This window comes from Phaenicophaeus curvirostris, chromosome 2 (assembly GCF_032191515.1).
Source record: "Phaenicophaeus curvirostris isolate KB17595 chromosome 2, BPBGC_Pcur_1.0, whole genome shotgun sequence".
Lineage (NCBI taxonomy): Eukaryota > Metazoa > Chordata > Aves > Cuculiformes > Cuculidae > Phaenicophaeus > Phaenicophaeus curvirostris.
The window spans coordinates 8,681,849-8,702,636 of record NC_091393.1 but is presented as its reverse complement, the minus strand read 5'-3'; the positions used below and the strand labels follow the sequence as shown (position 1 = coordinate 8,702,636).

The 20,788-nt window shown below is 41.9% G+C and overlaps 1 protein-coding gene across 5 annotated transcripts in view; it reads left to right on the top strand.

Moving 5' to 3' along the window:
• Positions 1-20,788, top strand: part of ANKRD6 (ankyrin repeat domain 6) — a 102,041-nt gene that overhangs the window by 39,670 nt on the left and 41,583 nt on the right. For 4 of the 5 annotated variants that reach the window (XM_069851247.1, XM_069851254.1, XM_069851250.1 and 1 more), the window contains one exon: positions 9,217-9,372. Coding sequence is in view for 1 of the 5 variants with exons in the window: in XM_069851254.1 (XP_069707355.1) it covers positions 9,352-9,372 (21 nt within the window). In the remaining 4 variants the exon portion in view is untranslated. Of the gene's footprint in view, positions 1-2,886; positions 2,917-9,216; positions 9,373-20,788 lie in introns of those variants that run through there. The other variant, XM_069851248.1, reaches the window with a different exon arrangement.

Below are 20,788 nucleotides of genomic sequence, written 5' to 3'. Positions count from 1 at the left end.
GCAGACAGTCTGGGTGCTCAAGGGCCTGCTGAGTGCTGCACCTCTTCCCTCTTGTTGAGCTGGTAAGGTAAAGATAGGATAATCTTGTGTAGTACTTCAAGCCAATATTCTCCTTCTTGGTTTTAGTACAAGCAGTATGACCAATCAAGTGGGTTTTGCCTTAATTTGTGAAAAACGTGCAGACATTTAAATTCACTTAGTGCCCTTTTTTGACTATTATTAAATCACTAGTTTTGTTTAATGGAGTCACTTATGCAAATTCCCTACAGTTGTTTTTTTGTCAAGGAACTTTTAGTTATTATTTGGTATCTTATGCATTGTTTTCTTTTACAGCTGAATAAATAATCAAATTTCTTCATTAACTAGTACATGTCCATGCAGCAATCAGAAAACCTAGGAACCTGAGTAGATGGGAGAGAATTGGAGTACTTCTCAGTACCTGGTTTCTTATTTCAATGTTTGGGGTTTTTTTTCTGTGCTCTGTTTTGTATGTATCTAAAAACATGTTGTGTTTTCAACTCCTGGCTCTTCTTTTTTTCTGTCTTTCCTTCTTCCAGTGTTTTTATTTGAGCCAATAACAGCATTATTTTAGAAAGGAAACCTTTTTATTCACTGTTTTCACCATCATATGCATTCTTTTCAGCAAGATCTGATGGGCTAACCTGAAAACAGTGTGCTTTTTGGTTACTCTCAAGAGAACAAATAAAGAAGAAAATCTTTGGGACATTTTGGGGTTTGTTCTGCAACTATCCCAATGGTAGCTACCAGGTCGTGTTACCTGATTTTGAACCTTTTTCCCTTTTTATTCCTGCCACAGATGGGAAGCAGGCAGTGCACTGAGCAAGTATGCACTCAATACGCAGCAAATGTGCTTTCAGACAGACCTGCCTGCTTGTCCAGATGCATCTGTGACTTGTCTGAGCTGGATCTCTTAGAGGAAGACTGGAAATGGGTCAGTAGTGGCATTACAGTGGGAACCACCATCGAGGCTAAATCCCATGTTTAGGTCTCCGTATCCAAAACAGAAATGGGGCTAATCTAGTGCCCTTGCATACATATATGAAATGTATGGATTTTAGTTTATATTAGGTGAGGAAAAATAGGTACCATATTTGTCCACATATTTTAAACATGATGATTTTGAATGAATGTGAGAAAGATAAATAGGACATTTTCTGAAGTCTTTTGGGTGTTACTGAAACCTCAGGCTATTCTAATTTGGACACTTGATTCTTAAACCGACCTGTCTCCCTTGAACTCTCTTCCAGCCAATGGAAAGAGAGGTATACCCTCCAGAAGGACATTTAAAATCTCCAAATTAAAATCTCCAAATTAAAATCTCCAAATTAAAATCTCCAAATTAAAATCTCCAAATTAAAATCTCCAAATTAAAGCCTAGTCTGGATTGCCATCTGTCTCCATAAATGCGCTCTGCGGCCAACAAAGAAGATCATACCTGTGGATGTGCTTCCCTTGTCTGTCCTGCATGGTGGTGGTTGGGGTTCCAGTGTGGTAGTGAGGAAGAGAGGTGGGACACTGTGGACATAAGATTCTTCAGTTGCAGGATATAGTTTAGGAGGGAAATTTGACAGCTTGCTTCTTTGTTTGAATTAATTCCTGTCTATGGCGCTCCTAAAATTCCCCAATTGAATTGAATGCATATTTGAATTAGAGAAGAACTGTTCTTTCTAAAATGTGTGTCTTGCAGTTGTATTGCAGGCTGTTTGCTTCAAAGAGCATGTGTGGATTTTAAACAGCAGATATTACACCCAGCAGAAAGAATTCATCAGTGTGCTGTGTTATAGATGGAGAAGATCCACAGATTGTGTGTTCTGAGATCCAAAAAATATCTTGTATTCAGGGATACAAAAAAATATCCTGAAGACTTAAATCCATTTGCAAATACAAGCAATAATGAGCCTACAGCTCTCTGGGTATAAAGAGCTGGAGTGAAATTCAAACCCTGTCAAAGTTAACAGCAAATTCCTTGTGACTTAATAGGGTCAAGAATCATACTTATTTTCTGCTAAGGTTTTGCATGTGTGAGATTAGATATACTCAAAGTGGCACAAGGAATGCCTTTGCTGTTTAAAGATGCTAAATGATGGATAAAAATGGTTAAAAGGTGCTGGGAATCCTGTGGCCTGCAGATGGGAGCTCAGGGCTATAATTAAAGTTCAGAAGACAGTCTACAAACAGTTTCTAACTCTTTCTGTAAGAAATTGGAAGCCTTAATGTAGCAAAGTATTTTCTTTAATGGATGACCAACTTGTTGTTACGTATTAGGTTCACACTAAGTAGAGGTGCGAGAGGTGAGCTCCCTTTGAGGTCAGAGGAAGGGGACAGAAAGAACCAGGGACGCTCATCCTGTGACTGCCTTGCAGCTGTTTCCCTTTCTCCATTGACTGGAAAAGGAAATTAAATTTGTCTAACACAAATCTTTTATAAGGTTTAAGTTAGCTGAGTTGTATCCAGCACAGTGACTGCTGCAAGGCTTTGAGAGGGACATGTATGCCCAGTCCTTAACCTCCAGTTAAGTGAATGAACGTGAGAGAATAACTAACATCTTGCCTATAAAGAGTGTAATGTAAGAATATAATGTGTGGAAGGAACAGGGAACTGCAAAGAATTGGCTGAAGCCTCCTGGATTGTGTCTTTTCCCTTCCCTCTGGCTCCCAGGTGGATCAATAGAAAGGGAGACCAGTTGTGTAATGGCTTTTTTGCCCATCACTGTGTGATGTTAGTTTGACATAAGCAATTTACTTGGAAAAGCTTAAGTAGCTTTAATAACAGAAAGTCCCAGCAAAGCTGACACTAATGGTCTCCCTCATTGTCTCCACAGAGAGATTAAGAACTGAATGAACAAAGAGACCAAATTACCATCTCCCCCCTCTGGGTGTTGCTGCATGAAAACAGGTATGAGCCACGACATGACAGTGGGTCTTTGGGCAGACTCTGGCTCTCTGTTGTGCCCCAGAATGAGAGGGGATTTTCCCTGTGCTTTCAGTTTAATGCCATTACTGAGGGCTGCTGCAATGTCACCCAGTCCAGCTTTTTTTTGCACAATCAAGTCCAGTCATCTTGAAAGAAATTCAGTATATTTTGCCCTGATAATGCATATTGTTGAATACTTTTCAGAACCAGATTTGCACAGGCAAATCATCTTTTCTTGGCCAAAATTCGTGGTGAGATATAACAGTGCAGCTCTGCAGGGTGTGCATACAGAGACAGACGTGTCTCCAGTGCATTGGGTTAAACTTAAAAAATATCACAAAGACAACAGAGCATCTGTTTTTGCTTTCACCCAGAGCTTAGGAGGACTTAGTCAACAGTATTGGTACTGTCTATGAATGGCTAAACACTTCCCTTCCTGAGTGCTATTCCTTGAATATATTATAAAATACAGTGCCAGCTCTGTTTTGCCTCCCTTCTACTGGATGGGTTCCTACAATCAATCCAACGTTCAGTTAAAAAAATTGCTGCTGCATGTGCTATATATATTTTCTGTCTGGTTTTGCGGCCACTATGTGGAAGGACTTAATTGCAACTCACTTCTCAGTAAGATTGGTTTGTGGTTTAACCCAGCAGGCAGCTAAAACAAGGACACAGTCGTTTGCTCACTGACCCTGCGATGGAATGGGGGAGAGAATCAGAAAAAAAAAAGACTTGTGATAAAGACAGTTTAATAGGACAGAAAAGGAAGATAATTAATAATGGTAACGATAATGATGATGATAAAAGAATATACAATACAAGTGATGCACAGCACAATTGCTCACCATGAACCAATCGATGCTTAGCCTGTCACCAAGCAGCTGGTGCCCCCCTGGTCAGCTCCCCCCAGTTTATCTACTAAACAGGACTTCTTATGGTATGGAATGTCCCTTTGGCCACTTTGGGTCAGCTGTCCTAGCCGTATTCCTCCCAGCTTCCCACTAGTAGGGTGTGAGGACCTGAAAAGTCCTTGGCCAGTGTAGGTGCTGCTTAGCAACAACTAAAACATCCGTGTGTTAACAACATGATTTCTCATACTAAATCCAAACCACAGTACTTTATCAGCTACTTGGAAGAAAATTAACCCCACTCTGGCTGAAACCAGGATAGATTGTTCGGCATTTTTTGGGGAACATCATTGCTTATTTTCTGTTTCTAAAGCAAGGCAGACCAAAAATTTCTGATCATTAGCAAGTAAACTAAGTGCTTTTCAAGAGGGGTTTAGGTGGGCTTTACCAATAATGATGATTGTATGTGGAAAGTTGACGCTCTGCCTTATTCAGTCTCAGTACCAAATATGTGTCCCCTGGATTTGGAAGGTTAAAAACTAAATAAAAGTTATGGCATCAGTGTCAGTGTTGTCTAGCCTTATCAGTCCTTGCTTTATAACTTGTGCTATTTACCAGCATCACTTACAATACTTTGCCAGGTACACCACGTTAGCGGTGGAGCTCAACATATATATGTTTCAAAGGCAGTGAAATAGATACTTTGCATTTTATTAACTGAATTTAAGTGTTTAATTAGTGGTTCTATAGAGAAACAGTCCTGCCCCTATACAATATAATAACTAATATTTATGCTGCTAAAATATATTTAAGATGCATAACAATGTTTTTTGCTAAAAACTGATTTGTACAGCTTAGTTGGTTTTGTAGGTGCATGCAGTGTACTAATGAACTCAATGTACATTGGGTGCATGTGATACTTAATCTTAAGTGAATTGGTTGACACTCATAGCGGCAGTTCAGAGATGAGGATAGCTTTATTAGTGTTTTAGAGTCATGCTTTCTTAAATTCAAATTCTTGTCTTACTGTAGTAAATTAAAATTTTCTTGTTTATCTTTAACAATGAAAATTTGCTCCCTTGTATATCACACTTACAGTGTTGGTTTTTAATTGATTAGTGCATGCATCAAAAATGGGAGTGTTATTAGACTTCTTTAAGGAAGATTTGCATGACTGATTGAAAAGACAGAAGGATGTAAATCTTCTTTTTCCTCCCAAAGAAAATGAAAAAATGCCTCCTAAATAGACTGTTGTGCATTTTGGAAAATCACGGGCACTAAGCACATCTGACAGTTATAATGATGTAGTAATTTATTATAAATATTTACTCAAGTATGGCCAGGATTATTTTTATGAGGTAATTGCAATGATCATGAGACTGAAACTATTTTGTACTATGCTTTCAGAAAACATGTCACGGTATCTTTTATCTTGTCTGGCTGACTACTGACTTGTCTAACTTTCCAAGAAAGAAAAAGCAATGCAAATATTAGCAGAATAGCAATTTGGTCACTCTGTAAAAGAGTAATTTTTATTTTCTTTCCGGGGAAAGTACATGAAGGACTCGCTAGGTATTTTTCTCTGGACTAAACTTCCTCTATTCCATTTTATTATCTGGAGATTTCTCAGTAATCACTAATTTAAAAACTTTTCTGCAGTATCTCTTACTAGTTCTTAGAGATATTCTAGTCTTTAAAGCACTGAACATAGGAAACCTGTACATCTAATAGGGCAGTCTACCAAATGATTCCTGCACCTTTTAGCTCTCATTATGTTGGATAAATATTTCTCAAGTGAAACGTTCAAGTCTCCCAGAAAGCCTTAACAGGGCAGGAAATTAAAAAGCTAAAATTTCTAAACAACTGCACACATCAAAATAACATGATTTATGCAGTTGACACTTTGGGGCTATGTTTGTCTTTTTATTGCATTCAAAGTGTCATTCTAGCATTCCTTTAAGGATATGTAAGGCTACATGTTTTCTTCTGATGTGTCTTCTACCTTATTGTTGCAATCATCCAAGAATCTGCTCTGACATCCCGGCGAGGTGCTCCTGGGCCAGCTGTGTGCTGATGCAGAGCTCAGTACCAGGGTGGTTTCCTGTGGCTGCCATGTGGTCGGTCCCTGCAGCTTAACAGCAATCCCTTCAGAGTGAGGTTTTTGCCAGCTTGGTCTTGTCTTTGAGGGGGATTCCTTTTTTTCTCCATCCAGTTCCCTCTTTGTGTAGGAGCTCAGAAATTGCTTTGAAAAGAACACTGGTAAAAGTTGTTGGGGTTTTTTTTTGTTGTTGCTTGTACTCTTTCCTCCTGAAGCCTTCTGTTCTTCAGCAAAGGCCAAAGTTCTTTGCCCACCCGCTTTTGGTAACCTCTCCATTTACCCTGCTGACCACGTGCCATCTCAATAATTGCAGTGCTCTTTTTCATCTCTTCTTTTGGTATCCACCATCTTCGTTTGTTCCTCTGTTTTTGGTAGCAATATAAGCTTATTTGAATCTTTGAATCTCTTCCATCTTGAAAAAAAAGGCCAGACCATTTCCAGTTAGATTTGCACCTCTAGGTACCCTCTACAACTCTCTTCTCCTTCTCATTGCTCAACATGTTATTGGTAGTTGTCGATGTAGTGCCTCTCTCTGACACACTCGTGCCTTTGCCAGTCCATCTTTGTAATTTCATTCTGGGCAGCATCTTTACTGACCTCTTACTCGTTGCAGTTTACAGTGTGCACTGCCTCCCCCGCCTCTTTTGATCTGTCTGCAGTCCTTGATGTTGTTCTTGAAATCCTGCCTGTTTAGATCCCTCTGTAGAGCCTCCCTACCCTCAAGCAGATCAACACTCCTGCGCAGCTTGGTGTCATCTGCAAACTTACTGAGGGTGCACTCAACCCCCTTGTCCAGATCATTGGATAAAGATATTGTAGACGCGTTGTAAACTAGTTGTACATTTCATAAGTGTTTTGCAATGTGTAAATGGTGTGGTAAAAGAGGAAAATGCCTCGTTTGGTCCCCTGAATTGAACTGAGGCTCTATAAAGAGTGCTGATCTGAATCTCTACAATGGAGGGGAGACTGTGATAAGCTCAGGGGCTCCGACAGAATGGAAGGAAGGAAAAGCATCATATTAGCAAGCAGATCCCGTGCAGATGACTGACAGGAGACAAGCTTTGAGATGGAGACATGAAAAGATGGAAACAGAACAGAGAGATGGAAAGAACATCCCAGAGAGACATAAAATCAGCAAAATCCTCTCCTGTTAAAGTTTTTTTAAATTTTTTAAATCTTTGTTTTAATTGTTTTTATTGTTTTACATCAGTTTGTAATATGAGAGAAAATGAGGTTATACTCTCTGTGCTTCTTCCCAAGTTTTATAAAATTATAAAGATCAAACTATAATTCAAATATATAGGAAGTACCTTACAGTAAGAAAATGAGTCTTACCATCATTGTCCAGAACTCTATCACAGTAGCAGATGAAGTGTAGGTAAAATGTGATTCAACTTATGAGCTCACAATTGAAATTTTTAAGTGTGAGAGAGGCAGAATCTGATTTTTTCTCAGGGGAAAGATATAACTGGAGACTAGTTTTCCAAAGCCTTTCTGTATTGTCGCTTATTTTTGCACAGAAACACATCTTCTGATCTAAATGCATTAGGAACAAGGGTAGGAAAAGCAGCTGAATTATGCAGAGATGTTAATTAAAAGGAAAGAGGGATGGTAAGCTCTTCCAGCACCATATTCTAATTGAAGTCACTGAACTGGCATTTCAGCAATGATTTCTGCTTCAGAGATCAAGAGAGATTATTTATTCTTGGCAGTTTTCTGTCTGCAGTTCTTAAAAGTTCAAGCAGGCCAAATGACTTCCATCACTTGTGAACACTATTGAACAAGCAGTAACATTCCGCTGAGACCGAAGGATTCGTTTCTAGCCTGTGGAGCCAGGCACTCCCAGGCAGAATGGTTGGTCTCCTCTCTAGCCATAAGGGGAGGAGATTACTGAGGAGGTGACCACTGTTCCAATTTTGTTTGACAGAAGGTTTCTTTCCAGAAAAAAGGAATTAAAAATAAAGACCACATACGCAGGTATTAACTTTTTATGAGATGTGTGTGAGTTTACTGAAGCACGTGGTCAGCATGGGGATTGTGTGTTCTTTTGTGCCTTTTTTTTTTCACCTGCAAGTGAGAATGGTGAAATGTGGCTAGTCCAGAAGTCCTTCTCCCAGCAGTGGCCTGAAGAAGGTACATAGGGACATGTGCAAGAAGCAGGCAAGCACGGGGTAATGCTTTGTCAGAATACTTCTCTCATTTGCTAGAAGTTTTCATATGAAATATCTTATCTTTGCTGGCTGTCAGAGGCTGGGCAGGAAAGCTTGTAATTGTCAAATTATGTTTCTGTAGTATGTCCGTGGTCTTCAGAAAGAGAAGACAATCACCAACTCCCTCATGTAGTCATTGTTGTTTAGAGGTGGTAATTGAGTACATCTTTTACTTTTGTGGCTTGCTCTGTTTTTACTAGCAGCCCAGTTTCTGGCAGATCCTCTGCCTCTACTGTAGGGGTTTTTGGTGGAGAATAAAGGGCCATTTCATCATTGTTAAAACAGCAGCAGCACACTCTGCCTCTGTGCCCTGGCGAAGATTCTGCAACTTGCTTCTCTTCAGATGTACAGAGCATCCTTTTACCTTTGGAAGGGAAACCACCCTGAGCCCTTGACCCTTCACCCCTGTATGCCTCAAGGGTTGAATTTATGACCCAGGAATAGTAGAGACCTGCTTGTTCTGACAGTGCAGGCCTGTAAATCTTCTCATCTACTCAAGAATACTGCTAGCATGGCAGTCTGCTTGGAGTTTATAGGGGGTGTAATGGCTTTGGAAAGGATGTAACAACAGTTATGGCAGCAAATAAGCTTGGAAAAGTAGCAGAAAAGGGGAGCTAGTAGGAATATTTGTGTAGAGAACAAGAGAGGCAACACAGGCTGAGAACGGAAACTGTAGCAAATATGCCTAGTAAGTTCCCATAGCTACAGAAAAATATTTGTTTGTATTCACCTAAGTGCCAGGGCTGAAGCAAGATACAGAGCGAGGTGTGATGAGGAAGGTACTAGTGAAAGAAGCAGAACAAGTTCTTTTCCTGATTTTATTGATTTGTTGAGTGATTCCTGGGAAGTACAAAGGTCTCTGTCTCATTTTCTTTGTTTATATAATTGTGCAGCTCTCACTGCTTTGTCTTTTCAGACATCAGTTAGTGGGAACCAAACTGGAGAGCCAGGGTTTGAACTTCATTTGTTTATTTTGGGAAGCGGCTGTGAAAACCTCAGGAGGAAATGGCTGGGTTTGCTTAGGTGTATTCAGACAGCCGACTGCTGCAGAAAGCACCAATGTTAAATTTCTGTACTCCATGGTCTGCTTTGATGCTCCATTTGTAATGTGTTTCTTCTCATGCAGGAGCAGTGTCCCATACCGTGGTACAGAGACTCACTGTTGCCGTCAGCACGGGAAAAGACTGGAGCTGGCATCCCTGTTGTCCCTGGCCAGAGGCTGCCCTGCAAGACACAGCTGTGAAATGTTCATCAGAAAAAAATGAACAATAGATCCTTAAGAGTGAGTAAAAAGCAAATCTGACTTCTTATGTTTTCTTTATTAAAATGCATTAAAGCAATGCCATGTAGATATTTATTTGGAAATGTATTCCTGGCTATAGATACAGAGTGAGAGGAGCTCAGTGTTTGATCTGCAGCACTGAGTTTCCACATTGCTGTGTCCTTCAGAGTCCTCTGTCGCTTATTTACACCCTGGTTGACCTGCATTTCTAAGGAACGGTGGTTCAAGGCTAATGAAGAGAAGCGACAAATGGCCTATTGAAATGGGATTTCCTTAAACAAGATATTTAGGTAGGAGAACTGCTTTAGCAGGGAAAAGATCAATTGGGAGGGACCAGCTCCTAGGGCTGATAGGAAAGCTGCCCAGGAAAATACCTGGATAGCTGTATCAAGAAAGGAGAGGCCCTGTTTTGTGGACTGCATTCACCTGCTCAAGCTGGGGAGCTATGTCAAAATGGAAAGGACAGTGTCCTGACCTGCCATCTCCAGGACCCAGGATGGACAACCACAGTTCCCAAAGGCAGAGTGAGATGGAGGATGTCTTCAGGATGCTTTCTGTTTTCTCTGTCATTTGCAGTTGCCTTTTAATTTCAAATAGAGAGTGACTGTGTTCAGATTTTGTAGGTTGGAGCTCTAGCTTTTAAGAGATGAATTTGTGGACCCAAAGGATTGTGTACTCAGTGGGATGCTACAGAGCATGAGCAGGTGACTCAGGAGGCTATAGGGAGTCGACTCCAGTGTCCAAGCCTTGCCAAGGTGATTGAACCTGGGTGCCATTGCTGCCTTTCCACAGCTGAAAGAGGTCTGCTTGTGGAGCCCATTTCTTGAGACACATTACCTGTGCTCTGCCCAGCCCTAGCTGGGAGAAAATGCATGAGGCTGAGTGACTGGTTTCCTTCACAGCAGCCCAAGGAGTTTCCTTTTGTAGAATGCTTGTCCCGCTGGGATATTTGTCTAAGTTGTCAACATGATAGGTTATTAACTTACTGTGTGTGATATGCCGTTTCCTCAGTCTGGAGTGAAAGTAAGCTGCATGTCTTCTGAGACTATTTTAACAGCAAACGTGTTGAAATGAATTAGTATTGCTTGCCATATCAAGGCCCCAACAATTCTGAGATACTTGAAAGAAAATAACCCAAACTGATCTTTGCATAATTAAAGCAGTAATTTGCTAAAAGTCCTGTAATTGGCAGACCAAGCAATGTGTTGTTAGAAACATAGAGTGCAATTACTTGTTTTATTTATTCAATTTTCAACTTAAAAAGGCTGCGTGAATGCTTCAGCAGGATAAATGCTCAGGTACAGGAAAGGATTGTGAGATACTGGATTTTCAGACAGGTGGAGCCTGTAATGCTTTCTGCGGAAGGCTGTGTTTTTGACAACGTACACATGTGTGCATACAGTGCCTACCACTTCCCTGATAGGCAAACCAGGACTGCAGTGCTGCCTAGAGAGGAAGATGAAGAACTAAAATTTGGAGAATAGTTCCTTAAAATCTTTAGCCTCTGGAATTCCAAATGTTAGCTATCTTCCCAATCTCAGCTACTTGTTGAAAATGTATGTGAGTGGATAGGGAAGTCAAGTGTTTTATTGGAGTCAGCGTGACAAAAGGATGTAATACTGTAATATTCTTTAACTGTTAAATTGCTGATTTATATAGAAATAAGCTGCATATGTGTATGTATACTGTATTTGTATACTGCATACATGTGTGTGCGTATATGTAAGCACATAAGAAGAAATAACTTTGCTTTCTCCAGTTTGCGTGCTTCATGGGAGGGGGAGTTGCATCTGGGGGAGTCTGAGGATTTTGAATAAGGTACATGTTTGATGTGATATTATGTATTTTTTCCCAACCTGGCTGTGCACAGCTTGTTGCAGTAGTGCGCTGTGCACCTGCTGGAATAAGGTTTGTGATGATGATAGGGGTTTTCAAGAGAAAGTCGGAGACTGTCCTCCTAGAAAGCCTCGTCGTCTGCACAAGGAGAGGCTTTCCATGTGCTAAGGTGTATTACTGTTCCTGGGAAATAAGGCAGTCTTGATGCTGGAGGATGATCTGGGCTTGTGGGATCATCGCCAGAAGCAGCTTAGGGCTTAGAAAATAAAACCTGAAAACATGACATGATTTCTAAAGTCCATGCAGAAGACAAGTCATTACTGAGATTTGCTGATACTTTCTGCACCAGTTGTTTTTTGCATTTGTTTTCTAATCGGTGTGTTTTAATTCTAAATGAATCACAGTGATTTGCCGTTGAAAGGAGATACCATGGTGAAGTCAGGCAGATAAAAGTCTTCTGGCAAATTGCAGAAAGATGAATGTTTCTCACAGATATTGTGGATAGGATTAATGTAATCTAACTTTGGATGTTTATAGCGCAGAATCCAAGATGATGCTTAATGAGGTAAGTAATTTTAGAGTGTGATTCATCTGGCAGTTGAAACGTGCTTTAGGATGACATGGATCATGTCCTTTGACCATAAAGGGAGCCTAGCTGAGTAAGTCAGCGGCAGATGTCTCCACTGTCCAGGGAACCTTTTTCTTTACATCTTGTTTCACAGTACTGTCCAGAGAGCCCCTGACTTTTGAGTCCTGAAAATTTGCGTTCAGTCATCTCTGGCCAAAGCAGAGGTGGTGCCAAACACTTCCTTGCAATCAGCTTGGTTTTTACCTTTTGCTCTCTTGAATCTGAGATCTGACTTCAGTCATCAATGACCATCTTGGGAGGAACATCATGTAATATAATGAAAGTAGTGATAATTTTTGAATTGTTATCTTGAATATTAGCTCTGTGGTAAAACGTGCACATGATCTCCTGTCTTAAAAGTGTAGTCCGTGCCATACGACCTCTAAAATAAAAAATATGAAAATATGAAAATGGTTTTTGGATGGATGACAGAGGAATTCAGATGTTTCTAGCTTTTAATCCTTTGTGAAGGTATTTCAGACTTCACTGAAGCTGGAGTGAACCTGATTGTTAGGAAAAGCCTTCCTGTATAGAAGTGGAGGAAGAAGCATATGAGTGGGATCCAAATGTGCAGCACACAAGTCTGAGCATGGACTGGCAACATGGGTGATGGGCATGGTTTGAATATTGGTTTTGGAGCTCTTGCACGTGAAAAGAAACAAAGACAATAAAGAAGTTGACAAGGATACAGTAGACAAGAATGCTAATCGTGCTGAGAAAAAGCACAAATGTGCTCCAGGGAGATGTGTTGCGGGGGCATGCTCGCAGTAGGGATCCCATCCTGCTGTTTGAGTCCCACTGGTGAAAATCTCTGGCTTTCCTAACCTCATTCCAAGAGAAACCATTTAGATTGCAAGAGTAATGAATTAAGCTGTTTGATGTGCCAAGTATTCTGAGAGCAGTGCATACCCTGCTGTTCTATAGACTTTCCTGTTCTCTGGGTGAAGAAGTAATTTCCTCTTACTGCGGTGTAAACATTAAACCCAATGAGCATGTGTGCAATTTTAAACATGTGGTTAATTTCAGTGGCTTCAGGTGACTATAGCTTAAATTTTCTGGTGAAGGGCCATGAAGGGACTGGAGAATCTCCTTTATAAGCAAAGGCTGAGGGAGCTGGTACTGCCTGGATAAGAGCAGGCTTGGAGGGATCCCATGAATGTACACAAGTACTTGGAGGGAGAAAGCAAAGGGGACGGAGCCAGGACAGGCTATTTTCAGTGCATAGGGCACAAACTGGAACAGAGGAAATCGGCACAAACTGAAACAGAGCAGGTTCCCTCTAAACATCATCACCTTTCTTATCATGAGGGTGACTGACGACTGGCACAGGTTGCCCAGTGAGGTTGTGGAGTCCCTGTCCTTGGAGATATTCAAACGCCGCCTGGGCATGGTCCTGGGTAACTGGCTGTAGATGGTCCTGTCTGAGTAGGGTGGTTGTATCAGATGACCTATAGAGATCCCTGCCAACTGCAGCCAGACTGTGATGCTGTAAGTTTTGTAGAACTGGCTGGCTGTCCCGCGCAAACTGTTGCCAACCTTCCTGGGATTTCTCACAAGGTTGTAAAGGGCTCCTGGCAAGGGTACGAAGAATCTGCTCAATAGCAGACCCCCAGAAAATTCTGAAAATGTGGCTGAATACTTGGGAAATGTTACCCCATTAACACTTCTGTGTATAATGTTGAATCGGATGGTGGAGACAGTAAAACTGCGTTTGATAAATCATACGTGATATCAGGGCATCTGATTTGTAAACTTGTAATGGCCCTACTTACACTAATTATCAGTGAAGCAGAGTAGATACATTAGATCTATTACAATTACTGCAACAGGAATAGCACAGGACCAGCTAGCATCAGCGTTTTACAAGAAGAGTGAATTGTGCAGTTAAGCTGTTGTTTTAAAATGTTTCCTCTCGGTGTTGAAAGTCTTCATCTGTGTCATACTGAAATTCTGCTATTAGACACACCTAGACATTCAGAAGGTGGTTCACAGCATGGTAGTAGTGGTATGTTTAAAAGGTGCTGATAGTTACATGATTTTGCGCTCAGCCATTTGAAGCAGTAATCTCAGCCCTCTCCAGTGCAGCGCCTCCAGGTCTAGCAACTGGGTGAGAAATGAAGGCATTTGCAGAAAGCTTTTGAATTGATTTATGATCCTCTCTGATGAAAATATATTTAGCCCATAGTGAGTAATTTTTCAGAACTTGCAAACAGATTTATGAAGCAAGTAATGCTTGCACATCCTTCTCCATTTGTCCTGTATGTATTGTCCTTGATGAATGTTGTACATGAAGGGTTTAAACCCTGAAGATATTCAGCAGTTTTTACTGCCTGCTAATGCAAATGTTAAAATCAGGAACACTCTACATGGTGACAGGCATAATGACATCAACACAAAGAGAAAATTCTCTCTTCTTCCACAACACAAATAAATGTATTGGTGTCTGAAAATACACAAAGTAACTTGGTCTCCTTCCCCAGCAGAGGAAGATTTTACCATGGTGTCCCGATCCAATATCAGGGAGGGTTCTTAAACGATCCCAAGAGACCAAGATTAAGGCACAAACGAGGTCAGATGCCGTACAATCTTGTGAGCTTTATTTTAACAACTGACAACAGCGACAGGGCAGAGAGGAAAAGAAAGGAAAAGTTAGAATCCCTAAGCAAGAAGATGGTAGAGATGCAGCTAATTACCACCACCACGAATCCAGCGATGTCCTGTTGGATCGGTCTCGGTGCAGGTGATGATGAAGACACAGCCACAGGGTGATGATGATGTTCCAAGCTCCAGGAAGTTCGGGGAAGGCACACGCAGCAACACACACAAGGTTGAGTCCACGAGCAACGAAGAAGAGTTCATCGAACAGTGAAGAAGCCGGGCACCCCGAGCCCACCGAGCAATGACGAAGTCGAGCACCCCAAGCCCACCGAGCAACGAAGAAGCCAGAGGCTCCCCCATTTATTGCCCCAGTCCATGATTTCCCCGAATAGTCCACCCATTTTCAGGAATGCATTGTCATGCCCAGGTGCCACTTGATAAGCACGCTTCGGGTAGATGTCGTGGTTCAGGAAGGCATTGTCGTGCGCTGGTGTTCAACTTGATAAGCGCACTTCGGGTGGATGTCATGGTTTTTCCGTTGGGGACAGTTTGGCAGCGCTCACGAGATCAGCTCTTCATTGCAATAAAGATCCCTTATGAGATCGTGGGGGGGGTTGGCAGCGATGTTGAGCCAAAGCAGTTCAATGGTAACAGTCCCTTACACATGGTGAGTACGAGAGCTTGCTTCAAATGGTTACTTGGGAGAGGGTGGTACCTGGCACTGAGAAATAAGTGCCCACAGAGCCAGATTGGAAGCTTGGCATCTCAGGAGGTCGCTGCAGTATGGGAAGCAGACCTTCTTGTTACACTCTGGTGATTTGTGAGCTACAGAGGTGGATGAGAATCTGTGATTCAGGAAGGTGCAGATTAAATGGGATTGTGGAAGCCAATCAATACCCGTTTTCCTTATGGAAGATGCACCTTCATAACTCATAAGAAAGCATCCCTTAAGGTTGTTATAACAGGAAAAAAAAAGTAAACTGTTTGTACTACAAGTTGGTTTGGGGAGGAGGAGAGAGTGGTGTGAAAGCTCATTAGCCATTGTTCCTTTGCAGCGCGTTGGTTTCACTGTCCTCAACTCCCATGACAGAGGCCTGTGGTCCAAGGCCTGTGCAGGAGTTATCGAGGAAGATATATTAACTGTCAGTGTCTAGGGAGGATCTTTTACCCCATGAAGCCTCCCTTGTTAACATGTTCTCACCAGTGCACCTTCTGGTCTTGCTAGAGATTTTCCATCAAGATTATCCCAGTTTAGCTGTTGCCTGTCGCTGTTGTAAGCTGACATAGAAACAAGATCATCCATGCCATCACCGTGGAAGGATCTTAGGGTTAATAGCACCATACAGTAAAGCAGAAAAAAAAAAAAATATCTGATGCATACAATCCTTTCCCAAATCCATTATTTAATATTTTTTAAACTTACTTTTATCACCAGGATTTGTTTTATGCAAGGATTTGACTTAAGTTATCTAGACATTTCAGATTGATTAGCAGCTGTGGGATGCTACTAGTGGAAGTAATTGTTTTAGTCCTGGGAGGACTGCAGCATGTTATAGAATATGATGTAACACTCCTTTAACATAATCAAAAAAGTGGTCTTCCATGCCTCAGTAATGGAAATTACAAACAGTAATATCTTAATTACTAAGGTAGAAAAAGATTAGGAGCCATTTTGAGAAAATGGCTTATTTTGCAGGGAAAAGTAGTAAGTGTAGTAATTGTTTGGTGTACAACACTGACAGTATTGCAGCCTTGAAGTATCTGTTCATTGCCCTCGTTTCTGTGCCATTATATACCTCCATATGTAAGAAATTATGTGGAAGTCTAGCCTATTTGCTGAGACTGTTCAGAAATGTATCATTTAATGTGTTGCAATTTATTTGTCATTTATGAACATCTTTGTATTAGAATTGGAGTCAAGACCTCCTGCACATGTCAGAAAGGATCCTGTGCAGCCATGAAACAGCAGCTTTGGTAGCTGACCTGACCTGGAGCGGAACTGAGCCTAAGGTACAAAGGTAAAAGCTTTGTCCTCTTCACCTGCTGCCAGGTGCATTGAGCACCATGAGAAATGTGCAGCATGGGGGCTTTGTGCATAACCTGAGAGGGTCTTTGCTACCTTTGACTCAACTCATGGGTAGAATAGGGTAGGATAAAGTTCCTAAGCCCACACTTTTTCAGAAGGCTTTGTAGTCACTAAAGGTTGGGCTCTCTCCTTACTAGGATCTCCTCAAAGATGCTTTTAAGTTGCTTCCCAATATTTGGAGACCATCTTCAGGCGGCTCCCAGAGTTTGCTGAGAGCTCTGGTAGGCTCAGAAGGTTTGGGACCTTCCCTAAGTCAGTTCCCTGTGTGGACCAGTTGCAGCTGGGTTTAGCCAATTGATAACTGTTTTGCTTGGGTGTTACAGCCAGCTTCTTGACAGCTGCACTGGGGGATGACCAGCACATGGGTTTAGGAGGTAAGAATTACATCCCAGCCATGCTGACTGGCCGGGTGATGCCGTGCCCCCTGCGGTGCTGTGCAACTTCCATGTTCACTTTCCCACTGCGCTCAGTTTCTCTCACTTGCCCATTTTCCAGGGTGCGCCAAATCCCTAGATATTTGTGCTTCCTCTTGCTGTTGCAGTATGCCATGATGGGAGGCAACTGGAAAAATAACCTTCTCTTGACGGTAACAGTGTACACCATAACCAGGGCTTACCCTGTTCCATGGGTTACACTGGACATAGTCAATATTTCCACCTATGTTTGTCTGAATACGTCTCTCTTCCCTCCAGCCACTGAATCCCTAGGATTTCATCCACTGACTTTCAGCTTGAGCCTAATTAAGCTTTTAATTGGCACCCCGCCTGCCAGACTCTTGCACTTGTGCCAGACGCTTACTGATATTGAGGAATATTCTGCTAATACCATAACATCTCAGAAACTCAGAGTATCTCTGTGATTCAGTGCTGAACTGGGGGGCACCAGTCCAGCTACATTACTGCATCTCCCAGTGCTCTCACAAGACGTCAGCTGTGACAGTGCAGGAGGGACTTGTGTCATTGTTACTGGCAGCTCCCAAGTTGTGTTTTTCTTGAACAGGAAGAACATCTACAATGCTCTTTTGTCAGCTGGAAAACATTGTGAAGCTGGTAAATGTGTGTTTTCTTCCCTGCTCTGTCAGTCAGAACATTTTCTGATTGCTGCCTGGCTGCGTGTCATTATTCATGTTTATAAAAGACAGGATCTAGCTCAAATAGAAGTTTGTGGCTTGGTGCCAGCTGGCATTAGATTATTGCAGCAATGGTTTTTGGCCTTGAAAAAAATCTATAAATATAGGAATTAGTTTTTTTTCTTGAAATTTTCCAGTGTGTCTTTTGCAGTGTCAATCTGAGTTGCCGTCATATACTGGCTGGGGGCGTGTGGGGTTGGTTGTGTTGGCAGGGAGAAGGGTTCAGAACAAACACAAGGAGAAGACCTCTGTGCTGCCACACCAACATGGGGGCTGCGAGGTCCTCAGACTGAATGGCAGATACTGCCTGTGCTGTCGGTAATTTGAAAAGTTGTGTCTCTAAAACTGCTACAGAGGTGAAGCACAGAGGTTGGAAGGCCTTTCCTGGCAGTGGAGGATGTACCCTTAGGAATAAGAAGTGGGGGAAGAGGAGGAGGAGGAAGGGAGTTTATGGAAAGGATTTTGGCACCTTCTGCTCCCTCTAAGGTTCTGCAGTCTGGTGGGATCTGTATGGCCATTTAATTGATTGGCAGGTGGCTCGTGCTCAGAGGATGATGGTGAGGGAGGGTTCTCCCATCCAGAAGCCCCACTGTGTGTGAGTGCAGTGCAAAATCCCACTCTCCCACGAGCGCAGCCGCGTGCCTGCTTCGTTCCCAAGGTTGGGCTTCAGCACTTCTGTTAAATAGCAGTGAGCTGGAAAGACCTCCTAACTGATTTTATGCAAATGGCAGTGAGAAATCTCATGTGTGTGTGTTTGCAGACAGGCACTGTCCCCTATCAGACAATAGATACTGTTTTGTCATGTAAATAGCGCTCAACTGACAAGGGCTTGCTGAGAACCGAGCTGGCTTGTACTGAATTGTTTTGGCATGTGTGTGCACACAGGTGTTGAAAGGGAGGGAGGGGAGAGTAATAAAGTTAAATGAGATAAGCTAAATAAAAAAAATAAACAACCAACAAATCATGTTGTGTGATAAGTGGTAAGTACATAACCTGCACGGTGGATAAGGGGAGTCAGGACTTACACGGCAAAGAGATAAATAGGAGGGAAAGAAAATGAGTTGTGTTCATACAAAGAGATTAGCAATGTCTAACTGATGACTTGAAACTGCCTCTGATTTTCATCATTGGTCTTCATGTGCTGCTCTCCAAAGGTGTTCTGCTTTAGAGGTTTGTTTTGGTGGTAACGTAGCATAACCTGAGAGCTGCTGTGCAGCTGAGGGTTTACATTCAGTGAAGCCAATGGTGGAGGCTGGACAACAGAGCCGCGCTTGACAAAGCAGTTGGAGAGGCTGCAGTTGCTGTCTCCCCACATCCATCGCCTTTAGGGCGGGCTGTGGGCTCTGCTGCAGGTGGCCACCAGCTACCGTGGAGCAGTGACATCAATCAGTCCAGTCTGGTTGTGATGGGAGGCGTGATGAGCAGCTGTCATGCAGATGCTCCCTGGGAGGTTGCTAAATAGTCACTGTTGAAGTAATTAATAGCAACAGGGGAAATAAACAAAAAAAGCCTAGAAAATGTTCTTGGATGTCCCAGACCGCGTTAATCGTTAGGGTGAAGAATTACTGTTCATATGAAAACTGAATATTTTACTTGGTGCAATGAAGTATGCAATGAAAACAATAGGAAAAAAAGCAGAGAGCAACATATGAGTGACCAGACTTTTATGTAGATGCCCAGTTAAAAATGTTGATCAATACAAAATCTAACTCCAAAAATAATATTAATGTAATTTTGAAGAACAGTGTGAATCAAAAGCATAGTGTTCTTGACTTGGTGGGTCTTTGATGTTTTCCACACACAGCTGCTGCTGGTGTGGTTTTCATAGTGACACCGTTGACTTGTTTTCAACTGTCTTGTGGGGCAGGAAGGGAAGAGAGGCAGAGTCCTCCCCTTAGCAAAATACATACATTTTTCATGAGGGGTTTATCCTGGATCCATGAGGGAACTGGAGAAAAATCACTTAAAGGAAAGCAGTGCCTCAGGTCTTGAAAAAAAACCTCCTGAAGCCACTGGAGAGAAATGGTAGGTATATCTGCATCCTGCAGGAAATGGTAAAATGAGTTTGATTCTAGGAAATTCACTCTTTCCAATGCAATAATCCACTCTGCTGAAAAATGCTGCTTTGTGTTACATCACTTTCCATCTCTCTGGAAAAGAAAATCTTTATGTCATATTTTAAATGTGACAAACTGCTTCTCAAAGAGAGTGGACAAGAAGAGCATTTTATGGATTTTTCATGTGCTGTTATCTACTAATAAGCAAAGGAACCCATTTTGTTCTGAGAGCAGAGCAAAGAAGAGATGGGCAGAATTAAGACACAGGAAGTTTTCTTAGAAAGATTTTTTTATTGCTATAAAATAGTAGCTATTATGTGCACTCCCATAACAAAATGGTCTGGCTCTATTTCTTACACTGGGCTATTCTAAAACAGTCTAGAGTAATTTTATTTGTTTATTTATGTTACATAAAATGAAGCTACCAGGTGCTGAGATTTTTTTCTTGGACTATTGAACATAATTTCTGGTGATAAACTAGAAATATAAACTGGAAAAGGGGATTTAGGATCCCTTGCAGAACAGGGGCATCCTTTTTTCCCCCCCCCCCCCCCCTTTCTTTTTCTACCTTAGTACACATGGAAACTTTTTATTGGCTATGTAAGTATTATTTTATCTAGGTACTGATTTAACTTGGAGATTGCACTGAGAGCGACCTGTGCTCTGGCATTGCATCCTTTCCATTTATCACAAGGGACTTCATATTAGCTGATGTCTCAAATCTTTCAGAGTTTTTAGCTTTATCTCTTTCCTCAGTGAAGAAGCTGTAGGTGTTTTTTTTTTCCTGTGAGTTTAGGAGAATCTGTTGTCTAGCTTTTCCGTGTCTGTGATGTTTGATGTGTCCCAGACTTCCCTTGGCTTTCAAAAATCATCCTTCCTGTACTTTTTTATTACTGGTGTGTAGGCGATACGATCACTGAAGCAGCCTGGCTACAGTTCAGAGGGGAGGGAGCTGGGGAGCACGAAGGTGCATAGAATGTTTTTTGCCTGCTCTGCCTTTGCACGGGAGAGAAGCCGGAGCCGCAAGCTTTACAACCACTCCATGGAGCAACTGGCTGCTCACCCACGCCATGCTGTGCCGT